General features: G+C 38.3%; 1 protein-coding gene across 1 annotated transcript; it reads right to left on the bottom strand.

Moving 5' to 3' along the window:
- Positions 1-271: 271 nt before the first annotated feature.
- LOC106695547 (T-cell surface protein tactile-like) lies at positions 272-15278 on the bottom strand (the record flags this gene model as incomplete). Its single annotated transcript, XM_014449981.2, has 3 exons — positions 15218-15278; positions 12916-13272; positions 272-396 (listed from the first exon to the last, which is right to left on the bottom strand). Coding segments are annotated over exons 1-3 (543 nt in total), but the record flags the coding sequence as incomplete, so codon positions are not given.
- Positions 15279-16940: the final 1662 nt, after the last annotated feature.

The raw sequence follows: 16940 nt of genomic DNA, 5'->3' as shown, positions 1-16940 counted from the left end.
TCTTCAGAGCACCAACACACGCTTTTCTGTAATGGGGGCTTGGCATATAGCTTGAAATAGAAACTAACCTTTAGAAACTAATTTCTAAATCAGTGCATGCATAGACTCAGAGACTTGCTGAGTGTCTCCCCACAACCATTCCCAACCTGACCCATAATACCTGTCCCTCATCCAGTATGTGCTTCCTTCCCTATTATTATTTGCTATTCACATTTATTTCATTAATATTTAAAGATCATTGCAGGTATTCACTGAAAAGGGCAGCACTTACCACCAACCATGCAAAGGTGAACTCAGATGAAATTCCCGAGGAGATATTTTGAAGGCATGGTATTTTCAGAGTCTGATTTATCTCTATTTCTATTGTATTGTGGCTTCTCCATTCTTCCTGTGTAACTGTAACAAAACATAAGGTGGAAAAGACATGGATCTGTGATTGGTTTATAAAGTGCCTTTTATCAAAGAAACGAGAACCGTTTTAGCATAAAGATTCATCCATCCTCAGGGTATACCTATGAAGTAAAGAGGAGAAATCCCATTAGAGTCCTTACTGTGTAAATGGCAAAACAAAGTCACTAAGAAAAATCACCACTGAAAAATTATAGGGACTCTTTCCTAAAAGAATTAAGTTCACAATTTGACATGTTCCTCTGATTTATCCCTAAATTCGTGCTTTAGTCTTCAGATCACATTTCCTTAATCAGAAAGAATGTAAAACATTAAATCTTAGCCTATAATTGCCCTTTTAAATTTTAATAGACTTAATATTTTTATGTCTGTGAACCTAAAACAGCAAAATGAGTGGAAAGTACAGAGAGTTCCCATATTCTCCTTGGTCCCATGCTTGCACAACCTCCCCCACTATTAACATCCCTAATCACAGCGGTATATTTGTTACAATCATGAACCTACCCCGATTCATCTTTATTACCTAAACTGCATAGTTTATTTACATTAGGGTTCACTCTTGGTGTTGTGCAGTCTATGGGTTTTGACACATGTATAATGACGTGTTCACCATTGTGGTATCATACGGAACAATTTCACTGCCCTGAGAATGGTCTATGCTCCATCTAGTCATCCCTCCATCCCACCAAACTTCTGTCAACCACGGATTTTTTTCCTGTTTTTATAATTGTCTTTATAGAGCTTATAAATTCCTTCAAGTAAAAAATGATACAGAAAAATATATAAGGAAAATCTAGGGAGACATCATTAACACATTGGTTTCATTTTTAAAGTGATATGAGATAAATAGCTGTCTATAGACTTTTTGTGTGAAAAGTTTTATACACACACACACACACACACACATCCATTTTTTATTAAACTAAAACATCAAATAATAATCCTATATACTAAAAGGTTAATATTCAAATTGTCTCCTTGACCGGGAGTTCGACTTGGAGTTTGACCAGGGGGCCAGGCTGTGCCACTATCCGCCTGTGGCCCCTCCCTCCGGCCACCCCCTCCCCATCAGCCCCCCTACCAGCCGGACCCCACCGGTGCATGAATTTGTGCACCAGGCCTCTGGTATATAATAAAAACAACTTTAGCATCCTAATATCTTAAAAACCTTATTTTTATATATATACAAATCTTGTTTGTGTGCATGTGTTTCTCATACTTTGCAATCCTATTAACCAAAAAATGTTACCTATGAATTTTACTTAAAAATGTTTTGCATGATTCTTAAACAATTTGTGGTTAACATTTTTAGAGGCTTTATGTCATTCCATCATCTATACCCATCGTCATTTGTTTAGTCACTTCCAATTATTGAATGATTATGTTCTTGTAGTTTGGATTCTTACTTTATTTAAACTATTACACTCTATATAGAAAAGATCATCCTATACTAATAGCTTTTCTGACCATTCAGCTACTTAAGAATAATTACCATGAGTATGATTAATGAATCATGGATTAATATTCTCATTATTATCAACAGTATATATATTTAGAGTGGAATATTTCTCAGTTTGAGGAGGGTATATCTCCGTAGCTTTTAGAACTTTGTTATAGTTTAATCTCTCATAAGTCCCAGCTATTCTTTCTACTCTCTCCTCCTTCTATGCTTAATTGAAACCAGGCCTTCCCATCAGGGAACATCTTCCCTGCATCATTTTCAAATAATAGCTGCTTATTTTCTTGTACCCTTATTTCCTCAAGATCAGGAGTTGTGTCAGCACCTTCCTTGCTCTCCATTGCTACTTTCAAGTATTACTCCAACCCCATAACTTAAAAAAAAGCACACCTTCCCTCTATAGTTAAAGACATTTAGCTATAACAGTATTTCCAAATAAAGTTCTTTGTATACCACCATCACAATATTTTTTGCCATATTTGCATACCATCATTATTACTATTTAATTTTATTCTTGAAAATATTGTAATTGTTTTACTTAAATACATTTATTTTAAACAGACAATTATCTAGGCACTAATATTTGTGAAGTCCATAAAATCCACCTTATATATTATTTATATTTTAATGTACATTACCCAAATACATAAGTATTACATTTTTGTAAATTTTGTCCAGATTGTGAGGTTGTCATCAAAGAATTAAAAATCTATCAAAAACAATAACCTAAAAATATAATATCAGAAATTGAGAAGCAACTTGATGGGATTGAAAATCTATTGTACATTACAAAAGATGGATTCATGAGATGGAATAGAGAATTTATAAAGTGAATCACAGAAAAGAAAAAAGTAGCAAATATAGAAAAAGACACATTAAGGATGTATATAAATTTAGGTACTTTTTTTACAATTGAAACCTAACAAATTTAAATGTTAATAAAAACACCATGGAAGTGGTAGAAATAATGACTGCATTTCTATATAATCTGGAAATGGGGAAAACTTTTCCTGTGATTCAGAATCAGGACCAACATGAAAAAAGAGTGAAATATTTTATTTCATAAAAAAAAAAGTTATTCTGCACTGGAAACATTATCATAGAAAGCAAGGAGAGACGACAAACTGGGCAAATATTTGCAACTTATATGCAACAGTTAATAGCTTTCATATATGGGGCATTTTCAGCATAATAAAGATAGTAACCATATGAATCAAAACTCATAATGGGTTTAAATTATGTAAATTCATGACACTTAACACAAAATAATTACTGTCACTTAAGAGTGCTAGTGAACCAATTTACTTTTACATCTGGTAAATACAGGAAAGGACCAAGTAAGTATCTGTTCTGCTTTCCTTAGACAAACTGTATATCATGTAAGTAATTGGTGGATAAGAGAAAGTTTTCTTTATAAGAATGCATCAGCTAATAAATGAAGGAATGGTAGATTTAGAACATCTGTTTGGCAATCCATAATAAATTAATGGATCTAGGTAATATTCATTAGTGGCTGCTTATATTACATGGCCAGATATTATGTGCTTCTGATGTAATTCTATAACATCATCTATGATGTACTCTTGCCAAAAAACAAAACATAAAAACAAAAACCTTAATGTGATCAAATCTCTGTATTTAACCAAAAGGTGACAGAGGAACATATAGATATGGGGATAATCAGGCTACAGATAATCAAATTTACTCAACAAATACGTCACAAAAGAAAAATAAACAATGTAAAATAGCCTTCAGGTGAAAGAGATTTATTAAATAATCACAACACATGGAGATTATTTGAATCCTAATTTAAACCAAATGTAAAAATAAAGATTATGAGGCCAACTAGATATTTGATGACAAAGGGACTTACTAGTTTTGTTGTTGTTGTTGTTTTTTAATTCTGATAGTGGTATTATGGCTACATATTTTTTCAACATCTTTATCTTTTAAAGATTTATCGTAAAATGAATAGGGTATCTTGATTTTCTTCAAAGTATTTTGTGAGGGGGCAGTTGATAAGAGTTTAAGGAAAATAAGATTGCCTATGAGTTGATAATTGTTGACATTATATGTTTAGAATTTTGTTATAGTTTCATCTCTCATAAGTTCCAGCTATCTTCATGATACTAATCTATATAATTTTGTATATGTTTGAAATTTTCCACAATTAGGAATTTTTAAGTTTTTTCATGCATCACCTGAAATCATCTCGGATACTAGCAGCTATATGTAACACACTTGAGAAAAAATAAAGAATCTCTCTCCTCCACCCCCCAATTCATTCCTATTACCCAATGGTTGTAAAACTGTGGCCTGTGGGCCCAATTTGGCTTGCTGCCTGATCTATATATATAAAAGCGTAATATGCAAATTGTCCCCACCAGAATTGGACCGGAGACCAGGAGTTCGATTGCTTGCTATGATGTGCGCTGACCACCAGGGGGTAGCGCGGAATGAAGGAAGGCCCCAGCTGGCAGCCAGCAGCTGGGGAAAGGAGGCCCTGGCCAGCAGCCAGAAGGCCCTAATCAGCCCTGATTGCCAGCCAGGCCTAGGGACCCTACCCATGCATGAATTTCGTGCACCAAGCCTCTAGTTTTGTAAATAAGGTTCTATTATAACATACATATTGTATAGAGGTGCTCTCATGCTACAAAGGTGGAGTTGAGTAGTTGTAACAGAGACTGTATGGACCACAAAGCCTAAAATAGTTACTATCTAGACCTTCAGAGAAAGTTTGCTGACTCCTGCTCTAACTTTTCATCATCCATTATTCCCTGATATAATCCTGGGTAATTTCAGTAACCATGTAGATGACTTATTCAATACCTGGCCTCTCAGTTCTTTCCACTGTCACCTCCATCAACTGTCTCCACTCCATTTCAGCCACGTACTCTCACAGTCAAATCTCAGACCTATCACCAGGCACTATTGCTCCACCTACAAAATCACTAATTCAAACCTACAAACACATCTTCTTCCTGTGCAACTAGTCTCATCTCAACTGTTCTCTGACCTTATTGGATTTTTTAATGAGTTGATATCTCTACTTTCCCTCAATCCATCACCTGTCTTCTTTCTTTTCTTCCCTCATTATCAAGCTAAACTTCCATAGTTTCTATCATTTCAATAATATTCTTTCTAATATCCCAAATCCCTTGCCTTTTTTTTTTCATCTGTTTAAAGAGAATTGGACTGTGGTAGACCCAAACTGTTTACTTTTTAATGCACAGACCCAAACAGCCAAGCAGCGCTGGAGAAAGCCACAGTGAAAATTGTTTTTACTGCACTTTCATACCACAGTCAAATGAATGCTCAACACTGATCAAATATCCAATACATCTACTAGTACCTAGTGAACTCATTTTCCTTCTATCTATAGAAGGTATTTCAAACCTCTCCAAATACCTTTTTCTGAAGCCTCCTTATTTGCCTGAAGATAATCTTCTTCATTTTAGAGAAAAGATTACAAGATGGCACATACCTTATCATATATACTCATCCTTGTTTCCTTCTCTCCTGGTATAATAAAAAAAAGTTCTTTTTTCCATTTCAAGATAGTCCTACTACTAATGTTATGGATCTCAATGACTCCATCTTCTCAGAAACTTTAATTTATTTATTTTACCTTTTTAATTGTATATTTAACTTCTCTCAATTGCATCTTGCTTATTGGCTTTGAGACAACAGTCAATGTCTTTCATTAAATAAAACCATCACTGCCACCACCATCACCATGACCACATGAATGAAAATCCTCATTTAAGTTCCCCTACCCTTTGTATTACTACTAACACATTTCTTAGTTGTGTCAATATTTGCTGTTTTCACTTCTTTTTTAAAAATTTTGTTGATTAAGGTATTACATATGTGTCCTTATCCCCCCATTACTCCCCCAACCCCCCACTCATGCCCTCACCACCCTGTTGTCTGTGTCCATTGGGTTATGCTTATATGCATGCATACAAGTGTGGGCTTGTTTTAACTTCTTTGACTTCTATTCATACCTCTTCTCCCTTCACTCTGACTTACAACTCTAATAATGCCACAAAACAGCTCTTGTGATCAATAAATTTTGTTTATAAATACAGTACAATAATCATTTTGTCCTCTCAGAAACATCAGAATCAGTGGCTACTTCCTTTATTAAATACTATTATTATTCTAGGTTTTTATAATGTAACTCTCCCAATTTTACTCCTGACTCTTTAGTTACTGTTCTATTCAATTTGAACATTTGCTTTTCACCATCCATCACCATAGACTCTGTTGAAGGGCCACATTGTTTTTCTTAGTTGATTTTCTACCTCTATATGATTTCTTTCACTTCCAGAACTTTAGTTAGCACCCACACTCAGGTGGCTCACCAGCTTATATCTTCTGTTTAAATTTTTATCTAGATCAGGAATTGTATATCCAGTTGTTTGCCTGACATCTTCTGTATGTTTCAACTTCATGTCTAACTCAACATGGATGAAGTCAAACTCAAAAGAATCCGTACGCAATCTGTTTTCTAACACAATGAGTAATTTCTCATTTTTTCCTGTTCTACATATTTGAAACCAAAGCATCATCCTTGACTGCTTTTTATTCCTCACTCCACATAAGCAACCTGCCACCAAATTCTGTAGGTTGATTCTCCTACATATTTTTAATCTGAGCATTCTTCTCCACCTACTGCCACTTTTCTCAGTTTTACTGGTATCTCTCACCTAGATTTCTGCCATTGCCTTCTAACTGGCTACACTAACTATCCTCTCAGCCCTTCTCTAATTCATTCTCTAAATGTTGGCCACAATAATCTCTAAAACAATAAAAATAAAAACATGCCCTGGCTGGCTTGGCTCAGTGGATAGAGCATCAGCCTGCGGACTGAAGGGTCCCAGGTTCGATTCCGGCCAAGGGCACTCACCTAGATTTCTGCCATTGCCTTCAAACTGGCCTACACTAACTATCCTCTCAGCCCTTCTCCAATTCATTCTCTAAATGTTGGCCACAATAATCTCTTTGACATGCAAGACAAAACAATAAAAATAAAAACAAACCACCTTTTAATTAGTTTCCACAGTTTTTAGGATAAAAACAAAACTTAACCAGACTAATAAATCTCTCTAGCCTTGTCTTCAACTGCTTTCCTTTCAAACCTGCTCCTTTAAAAAATAATACCTTTTAAAATTCCCCACAGTTGCCATATCTTCCTCCTACCACAGAGTCTTTGAAACTCTGTTATCTGTAAAGCTATATTCCCCACCATTACCTGGTTAATGCCTGATCAAGTGTCACTTCTGCAGGAAACCTTTCTTGATTTTTCTGTTATGCCCTCTTCTAACACTGTCTGCTTTCTTACTGAAGAGCACTTCTCACTATTGCAATTTGATATTTGTTTTATTATTTGATTAATGTCTGTCTCCTCTCATTGGACTTCCTGATTCCTGAGGGCAGAGTCATGTCTAATGCATACCGCTGTATCCCTCAAGCCTAGCACTGTAATATATTTGTTAAAAATATTTGTTAGATGAAGAGTTAATACAATTTAAGAAGAGCCAGCATTTAAGTTCAAGAACAACATATGCTATAAAAACATATATAGATCAGTGCGACAGAATAGAGAGGCCAGAAAGAAACTACACATATATGATCAACTAATTTATTACAAAGGAATCAAGGGTATTCAGTGGGAAAAAGACAATCTCTTTTATAAATGGTGCTGAAAAAACTGAACAGCCACATGCAAAAGAATAAAACTGAACCTCTACCTTACACCATTCACAAAATTCAACTCAAGATGGATTAAAAACTTGAATTTTTTTTTGATTTAACAGTAAAATGAAAGTCAAAAGGAAAAATCAGTAAGTGGAACTACAACAAACTAAAAACTTTTGTACATCAGAGGGAATCATCAAATGAAAAGGCAACCTACTGAATGGGAGAAAATATTTGCAAATCATCTATAATAATAAAAGTGTAATATGCTAATTCTGTGGTCGGCAAACCGCAGCTCGTGAGCCACATGTGGCTCTTTGGCCCCTTGAGTGTGGCTCTTCCACAAAATACCACGTGTGGGTGTGCATGTATAGTGCGAATGAAACTTCGTGGCCCATGCGCAGAAGTCGGTATTTTGTGGAAGAGCCAGTATTTTGTGGAAGAGCCACACTCAAGGGGCCAAAGAGCCGCATGTGGCTCGCGAGTTGCGGTTTGCTGAGCCGCAGTTTGCCGACCACTGTGCTCATTAGACCAGACAGACAAACGACCTTCCGGACGTCATTCCAGATGTCCTTCTGGATGAAGCTGCCATGGCAGAGGCCAAGGCAGAGATGGTTAGGGGCAATCAGGCAGGCAGGTGAGTGGTTAGGGGCAATCAGGCAGGCAGGCAAGTGGTTAGGGCAGATAAGGCAGGCATAGGGAGTGGTTAGCAGCAATCAGGCAGGCAGGCAAGTGGTTAGAGGTGGTCAGGCAGGCAGGGGGAGTTGTTAGGGGTGATCAGTCAGGTAGGCAGAAGTGGTTAGGGGCAATCAGGCAGATAGGCAGAAGTGGTTAGGGGCAATCAGGCAGGCAGAGGTGGTTAGGGACAATTAGGAAGGTAGGTAGAGTGGTTGGCAGCAATCAGGCAGGCAGGAAAGTGGTTAGAGGTGATCAAGCAGGCAGGGGGAGTGGTTAGGGGTGATCAGGCAGGTAGACAGAAGTGGTTAGGGGCAATCAGGCAGGCAGAGGCAGTTAGGGACAATCAGGCAGGCAGGTAGAGTGGTTAGTGGCAATCAGGCAGGCAGGCAAGTGGATAGGGGTGATCAGGCAGGCAGGCAGGCGAGCGGTTAGAAGCCAGCGATCCCGGATTGCAAGAGGGATGTCCCAGATTGTGAGAGGGTGCAGGCTGGGCTGAGGGACCTCCCCCCATACCCCTCTGCAAACGAATTCCATGCACCAGGCCTCTAGTATATCTAATAAAAGGTTACCATCCAAAATTATAAAGAACTCATACAACGCAATAACAAAAACAAACAATCTGACTTAAAAATGGGCAAAGGAATTGAATTCACAGTTTTCCAAAGAAGACATACACATGTCCAACAGGTACATGAAAAGGTGCTCAACATCGCTATTCATCAGGGAAACACAAATCAAAACCACAATAAGATGTCACTTCACAATTGTTAGAATGGCTATTATCAAAAAGACAAGAGATAACAAGTGTTGGTGAGAATGTGGAGAAAAGGTAAGCCTTATACACTGCTGATGAGAATGTAAACTGGTACAGCCACTGTAGAAAACTGTATGGAAATTCCTCAAAAAATTAAACATAGAACTACCATGTGATCCAGCAATCCCACTTCTGGATATATACCTAAATGAAATGAAATTACTGTCTCAATAAATATCTGCATTCATATGTTAATTGCAGCATTATTTATAATAGCCAAACATGTGGAAACAACATAAGTGCCCATCAATGGATAAATGGCTAAAGAAAATGTTCTAATATGAAATGAAATGTTATTCAGCCATGAAAAGGAAATCCTGCTATTTGGGATAGGATGGATGGACCTTGACAGCATTATGCTAAGTGAAATAAATAAGACAGAGAAAGGCAAGTACTGCATGATTTTACCTATATGTGGAATCTAAAAAATAAAACTGAAATCAGAGATACAGAGAATAGATTAGTGCTTGCCAAAGGTGGAGGTGGAGGATTGGAAAAATGGGTAAAGGTGATAAAAAAGTACAAACTTCCAGTTATAAGATAACTAAGTTCTAGGGAGCTAATATACAGCACGGTGACTAAAGGTACAAGTCCTCTAAGGCTTTTGTTGTAATCTGCGAAATTAAAGTCACATTATACCCTTTTAATGAATCCTAATAACTACAAATTTTAAAATGCATCAACATCTTACAGTCTTACAACATCAATAAGTTGAAAGCTCCTAACCTAAGAGGAAACCCTGTTGAGTAAAAATGAGTAAGAAGCAAACACCAGCCCAGCTGCCATGGCTCGTGGTTGAGCGTCGACCTATGAACTAGGAAATGATGGTTTGATTTCCAGTTGTGGGATTGATCCCCGGTAGGGGGTGTGCAGGAACCAGCTGATCAATGATTCTCTCTCATCATTGATGTTTCTATCTCTCTCCTTTTTCCTTCCTCTCTGAAATCAATACAAATATATTTTTTAAAAAGAAGCAAACACCTATTTAATATATTTCTATCCTCATCCACAGCCTCAGAGCGCTGACTAGCACAAAGGAACAAAATATTGTGAAAAGAGAAAAACATCCCTTCTCAGCTAAGCCCTCAAGGAACAGGGGATAGGAGTTAGCACGCCCTGTTGTGTGAGCAGAGGAGGGAGTAGAATAACCCATATGACAACGGAAAGGAAACAGGAAGAGGTCCCCACTGCCTCTGGTCTCTCAGCATTTTCATATTTAGATTCTTATATGTCACTTCAATTTGCATCTATTTATGGAAGGCAGCTATGCTCACCACTATACCACCAACGCTGCATCTATTTATGTACATCATAAATGTTTGCAACTCATGTGTGCTTTGCCCACCCAACTAGCTTGCAAATGTAAAGACCTCTCAGGGATTTAAGAGGGAAATGGCACGAGTATGAGAAGTGAGAGAAGATCAAAAGAATAAAGGGGGAAAAGATGTATCATTGTGTGGGGGCCTGACAGGGCTTTTGAATGGCAACTGCCTTCTCTGAGTGAAGTGTTTACCCCTTAGCTCTATGCCAGGCTTATAGTTTTAGTCTCTCCATGGAATTTTTTCCCTTCTTTCTATTTTCCTCCCTTTCTACCTAAATACACAACACTAGAACCATTTTCCTAACACTGAGGCCGTTGCTTTTCATCCAATCCAGCTGACCAGCAGCAACGCTAAATCAGAAGACTAGGGATTTTCTAACCACACAGGATGCAGACCTGGCTCTGTCTGTCTATTGATGTGCAGTTTTGTTTTGTAGCTACAACTGGGCCCCTTGGGTTACCCTTTATTTTAAGAAACACACTTTCTTTAAAGGCAATACCACTCTTCATTTTAGAGAACATGCTACCTCTTCTCCATTTCTGACTTCATGTTGAAGACATCATATTTCATATAGGATCTGCATCCTATTTCCTAGAGGCATATCAATCTATGTTGCCAATCTTGAAGAGTAAACAGTAAGTCCTCAGATATGTAATAGTATAGTTTCCAGATCTAGGCAGAGGTGAAAAACCTATGTCTAAGCCAAGGTCAATGTGTACTTGTGCTCATATATAATAAATGTACCCTTGGGTTCCAAATTAGGCAAGTATAAAAGGAGGGAGGGGGATTCATTTTTCATAAGAATTGAAAAATAATTTACTCAGTACATATTATACTTAATGAAAACTACCGTTTACCACACTTGTAACCTTCGCTAGGAACCATGCTAAGTGCTTCACATAGATTATCTCTTTTAATCATCAAAATAATGGTATCTATGAAGGAGGCACTGTACCTATTATGCTTGTTGTATAAGGAAACAAAAGCTTAGAGACTTTAAATAACTCGGCAAAAATGATGTATATAGTAAACGACAGAGTCAACATTAAAATCTGAGACCCCTGCCCGACCCCAATGCACAAATGATGTTCTCCTTATTCCTATTCACTCAACCCCACCCCTCCCTGTCCCCAGTTGAACTCAATTGCATTTTTTTTTCTGGAAAACAAACAGCAATGGGACTAGAGCATTGTAAGGTGGTGGTGGAAAAGGTTCTAGTCTTTAGGTGGTCTATTTCAATCCCATGGTCTTGTTTCTTGATAATAAATGGAGAGGAGGCAATAAATCCATACCTACTTGCTATGGGCAGCTCTATGCCCCCCTTAGCATAGCCTTTAGGAGGGTTTTTTTTCTTGTATTACTAGGCCATTTTGTCTTGATTTAAAAATATTCCATTTTCAGTGTATTTTTCATTTGTTGGCTTATTAGTAGAAATAGAAGTAATTTATTTTATGACCAAGTAGTTTAGGGTGGGAATTATTATGGTGATTTTCCAGATGGACTCAGAGAATTGGCAGGACAGATCCCAGGTGAAATTCATTTCTAGCCAGAAAGGAGCTAGAACGTAAGCCGAGGACTCCTGCCTGCAGAGCAGGTGTCCAAAGCATGTTTGTGTGAAAACTACATGTGCAGCAGCCTTGTTGGCACCCTTAGCTACCCTGTACTAAATATATCCAGAGCACTTCTGTGAATTCCTCCACAAACCTGCTCTATCCTCCTTGCCTCCTATCTTGGCAAATGGCACTGCCATATAGGTGTGTGTGCCAGACACCTGGATATCAACCTCAATTTTTCTCTCTCCTTCGCTCATACTGAAATTGTCTTATATTACCAAGTCATGTCTCTTTTTTCCCCGTGCATAAAATTTATCTTTATCTTTTTCTTTTTATATCAATCCAAACAACACTATGTCTCTGCTGAGCTCCTGAGATTGTTTCCAAATTTGTCTCCAACATCTCCTTCTTATCCACCTTCATTTCATTCTTATACTAAGGTCAGGATGATCTTTTCATAACACAAATTTAATTAGGCTATAAATGTCATACCATCATTTGCTAAAAATGCGTCAATGTCTTCCCATGATAAAAATCAAAACCTCAAACATGGCTGACAATGTCTTACATGATCTGGCCCTTACCATATCTCACACTTCCTCCCCTAATCTCTGCACCACAGTCCCACTGATATTTCCCATTTCCTCAGACACTGCAAAGCCCTTCACACAAGCTGTTTCCTCTCTCTGGGTCACTCACTAACCGCCCACCTCTGAAATGGTGTGAACGCCTAGTCTTTCTTTAGACCTCGGCTTGGACTTGCTTTCTCAGAGACAATTTCCCTGACAGCTATTATATGCTCCCTCACAAGACCATTGCATTTCTTATTGTTTATCGCTGTTGCAATTTTACATGTATTAGTAGAATTATTTGATCAGTTTCTATCTCTCTTACAAGCAATACTGCTTTCTGTTCAACTTTGCATACTTAGTACCATGCTTGGCCCATAGTTGGCACATTATACATATTTGTGCTTACCATTTTCCTGAATGAGAAGGTTGTAGATTTTAGTCTGACTGCCTAGTGGGAAAAAAATAAAGCTGCACTCATACTTCCCACTGAGTGAGGAGGACATGTTCCTTAAGTGCAGCGTCCACGTTGACACATTCCCAGGAGTTTCTGTGAAAGTCACCAGTGACTTACAGGGAACCCCATTGGCACAGTGGAAGCCATGTTGGGGGTGATAAATGGCAATGATGTCCCCCTTTTCGGTGACCTTGGACCATTGCGTTTGCACCAAGATGCCTTTCTTCTGTGTTTGGCAGGTCAGATTGACATCAGAGCCAGGTGAAGCATAAATGTCTTCTCCTGCGCTGAATTTTCCTTCCCATATTCCTGAAAAGGAAGAACCAAGACATCAGTTTACATGATTCACATGGAGTGACTCTTAGTTATAAACTTGGATGACTTTAATGAAGTGAGTGAGCACCACGGAAATGTTCCCCCTGGCTACTTCGGGGATTGGAGAGAGCTCATGCATGACCCAGATAGAGAAGAATGGATCTCAATACATGCGAAGAGGCATTAACTTTAGGATACGAGAGGAACTTACTGACTTCTGAATGTTTACTTTTTGGTGGTTGGTCTAACCTAAAAAACAACAAGATCTCTAGCTACCGGTGAATAAAATCAAGACCATTTTAAAGTTGAAATTCACCATCAAACTTATTATGGCAACTATTCTTACTTTTAATACAATTGGCTTTTTTGGTTATGCATCAACAGCTGCATGTAACACTCAAGTGATATTTTCTAAAACCACAAAAACAACTATAAACTCTGTATAGCAGTTTTTAAAAAATATATGTACAAGAGGTGTTTACATATACTGTCATATTTAATCCTTCTCACATACTAGAGTGATATTATTAACATTCCTTTTCAAAGAGTAAACTGAGGCACAGGCAGATTAAGTTCTTTGTTCAAAGTCATACCTCAGTAAAAGAATATGAATTGGGCTGCCTAGAATCTGCGCTCTTTCTATAACCTCATAACCTCCAAAATGACCCCCAGATTGGCTGAGAAGGGTAGGATATTTGATATTCAATATATATGGATTAAAAGGGCCTTTATCTCCATGTAGTTGGAGTTTACAGGAGGAGAAGGGCAGAAAACACCTCAAGTAAAATTTCCACTAGAGATAAATCATTTGGTTAGCATTATCTATAATCAATGCTTTGAAATACTAGATATAAAAGAAGATTCTCTCCCATCAGTTCTCTGACCAAATAGTACAGGACACTTAAAGTATTGCATCTTTGACATACCTTCAATAAGGTAGGCCTCAATTTTAGAATGAACATGGAATACTTTTATAGGAATGATATATGATTGTAACAAGTACCACAGAAGCTAACAAAGGAAAAAGATAAAAAGATGACAAGCAACTGCGAAGAAACAAGGCTCTCAAAGGTACTTGACAAACAGGAATTATTATACTTTTATGGATGCAAAAGCATGGGTAGGCAGAGGTTAGTATAGTTTAATGTATCTCCCTGTGAGCTCTCCTTTGCCGGATAATATGCTTCTGATCCTATCTACTGCATTATATTCCAAAGTCTCATTTGATTTAAAAATTCTCCTTAAAAATCTTAGTAGCTCTATATGAAAAGCAGAGCTAATTCTTAAGACACTCAGGATCGCTATAATACCCTCATGCTGTGGGATACAGAACTAATCTTTCTTCCTACCATTTCTAAATAGGCCCATTAGACTTTGGTTCCCACTGTCATAAGGACCCTGCTATGTCTCCCAGGTGTGTTACCTGCACATGCCTCATTAAATGCAACATATGCTCAACTGCCAAAGACATTCGTATTTGGAGGAGAAATGCTTATTATATCCAAAAGAAGAAAAAAAGAATAGTTGAAAGAGAGAAAAAAGTTGAGCAAGGATCTCTGAACATTGATGGCTTTGTGAATTATTTTTTTAGTATTCCAGAGTTGTTCTGACTACCATTTGGAGAACATTTCATTTTTAAGAAGCGAAATCTCCCAATTACTCCAGAGATTCTCTTAGGAAGGAAATGGGTAAAAAATGTCTCTGAGCAGTGGCACAAACCACCCATCCCCTTCTTGGTTTTATTGTTCCTTAGTAATCCTTTGTAGACTCCAACAGCTCCCCCATAGCTGCTGCTTAAGTACATAACTGAAAACCTTCGCAACGATCTGCCTTTGTACTCAATTTCAGCAGCAGTCACAGGCATCTTCAATGAGCAAGAGGCCTCCCTCGCCCCCTAAAGTGGCTGATTTGACAAGAAAAGTACAACTGGAAGCCTTACCCCTGACAAAATGTATCTGGATGATGGAATAGACAGCACGGTATGTCCATTTTTTCTCCATCGTCTCCCGAAGGCCTTACAGCAGCATTTTCACCATGATCACAGAAGTCAACTGATGCCTTTAACTAAACAAACTCGAGCCATCCTATTCGCACTGAAAAACCCCAAATCTACCACACGCCCGTGTCTGTTTATCACTTGGCAAGACCCCAGGAAATGAAACGTAGACAGGAAAGTAATGTGGTTCAGAGCTCAATATAACCTTCAACAGAACAAAGTTGAAATTGTTCTCTGAAACCTTGTGTATCACCTTCGTTAAAAGGCTTTTCAGTACACACAGATTCTCTCCGTCAGGATCTCTGTGTCAGTCGAGCTGCTTCTAAAATCCAAAGGAAATCACGCAGAGCAGTTCATAATGTGCTTTTCATGCACTTCTTTCAGGAGCACAAAGTCATTTAACAAATGTGAGCCTCGTGCCTTTTATAATAGTTTTTCTGTTCAATTTTAAAATGTATTTGCTTTCCGGAATTGCTCCAGGGTGAAAGAACAAAACATTAACACATCTGAAAAGTAACTGAGGGGAGCATCAACTATCAAACCAAACTTTATTGTCTCCCCTCTTGCAGGGGACCCACATTTCCTGGGGGTGGGGGAGTGAGGGCTCCTTTTCTGCCCCTGGTGTGGGAAGAACTGGAAGTTAGACAGTGCTGGTGGGAGGCCTCTTCTGCTGATGGCATAAAAGCTTGTGTCTCAGCCCAAAACGATAGAGAGCAAGTCTGAAACAATCAGAATGCAAAGGCAGAGCAGTTCCTACCTCAGCTAGCCACCAAGCATGTTACATATGCCCAGTCAATTCCATTTACAGAGGACCAAGATAGGACAACAGGGGAGTGACTCCTCGGACATGATGACTGTCCCCTGACAGATATGACTTCATGGTTTTCTAGCTTAGGATAAAATAGACCATCTTCACCTTCCAACATTAAGAAGGCAAGCATTAGTTGGAAGACTGCAGTGTTAAATGTAATAAACAAAGAATAAAAATGAGTAATATATGTGTCAACATACAACTGTATGGACAATGGGTGACGTATTCTGTGACCTCAATCTCACTACTACCTTTTGGCAGCACCCGGAAAACCTAAAGACAAAGGCAAAGGTGGAACTTCATTTGCGAGGTGACAATTTTTTTTTGAGGGAGGCCAGGGAGAGAGAATTTTCACCAGGTTGTATCATGTCATCATGTATCATGACATCATGTCATTAAGTGCGTACTGATCTCCCCAATTCAGCGACTTGGGGTGAATATGAATGATGCTAAGACATAAGGCATCACCCTTGTCATTGAGGGGATTAGATTTTAGCTGGGAGAAGAGATTTGCAGATGGTGAAACAGGGCTACCGTCTTCCTGGATGTCCAGGCTACCCTGTACACATACCTGCCATGATTGTCATACTTACTCTTTACTAATCAGCTAATGATGTTTCCTGCAAAGGCCAGAAGATGGAGTTACCTATTTCCTAATTTAGGCCTCTTCAAGCATTTACCCCACCCCTACCCCTAACCTCCCCACTAAGTCTCAGATTACTGGAGGTGTTGGGTTAGGTGGTGATGACAAGGATATTTCAGAGAGAGAGTTGGGGAGTTTAGAGTCTTTGATTGAAAGGAGGAGACATCATGGCACTTTATGCCTTCATCTCTTCCTCATTTCCCCTAGAAATT

This window comes from Myotis lucifugus, unplaced genomic scaffold, assembly GCF_000147115.1.
Source record: "Myotis lucifugus unplaced genomic scaffold, Myoluc2.0 scaffold_1602, whole genome shotgun sequence".
NCBI classification, from domain to species: domain Eukaryota; kingdom Metazoa; phylum Chordata; class Mammalia; order Chiroptera; family Vespertilionidae; genus Myotis; species Myotis lucifugus.
This window is presented reverse-complemented; position numbering and strand designations above follow the sequence as displayed.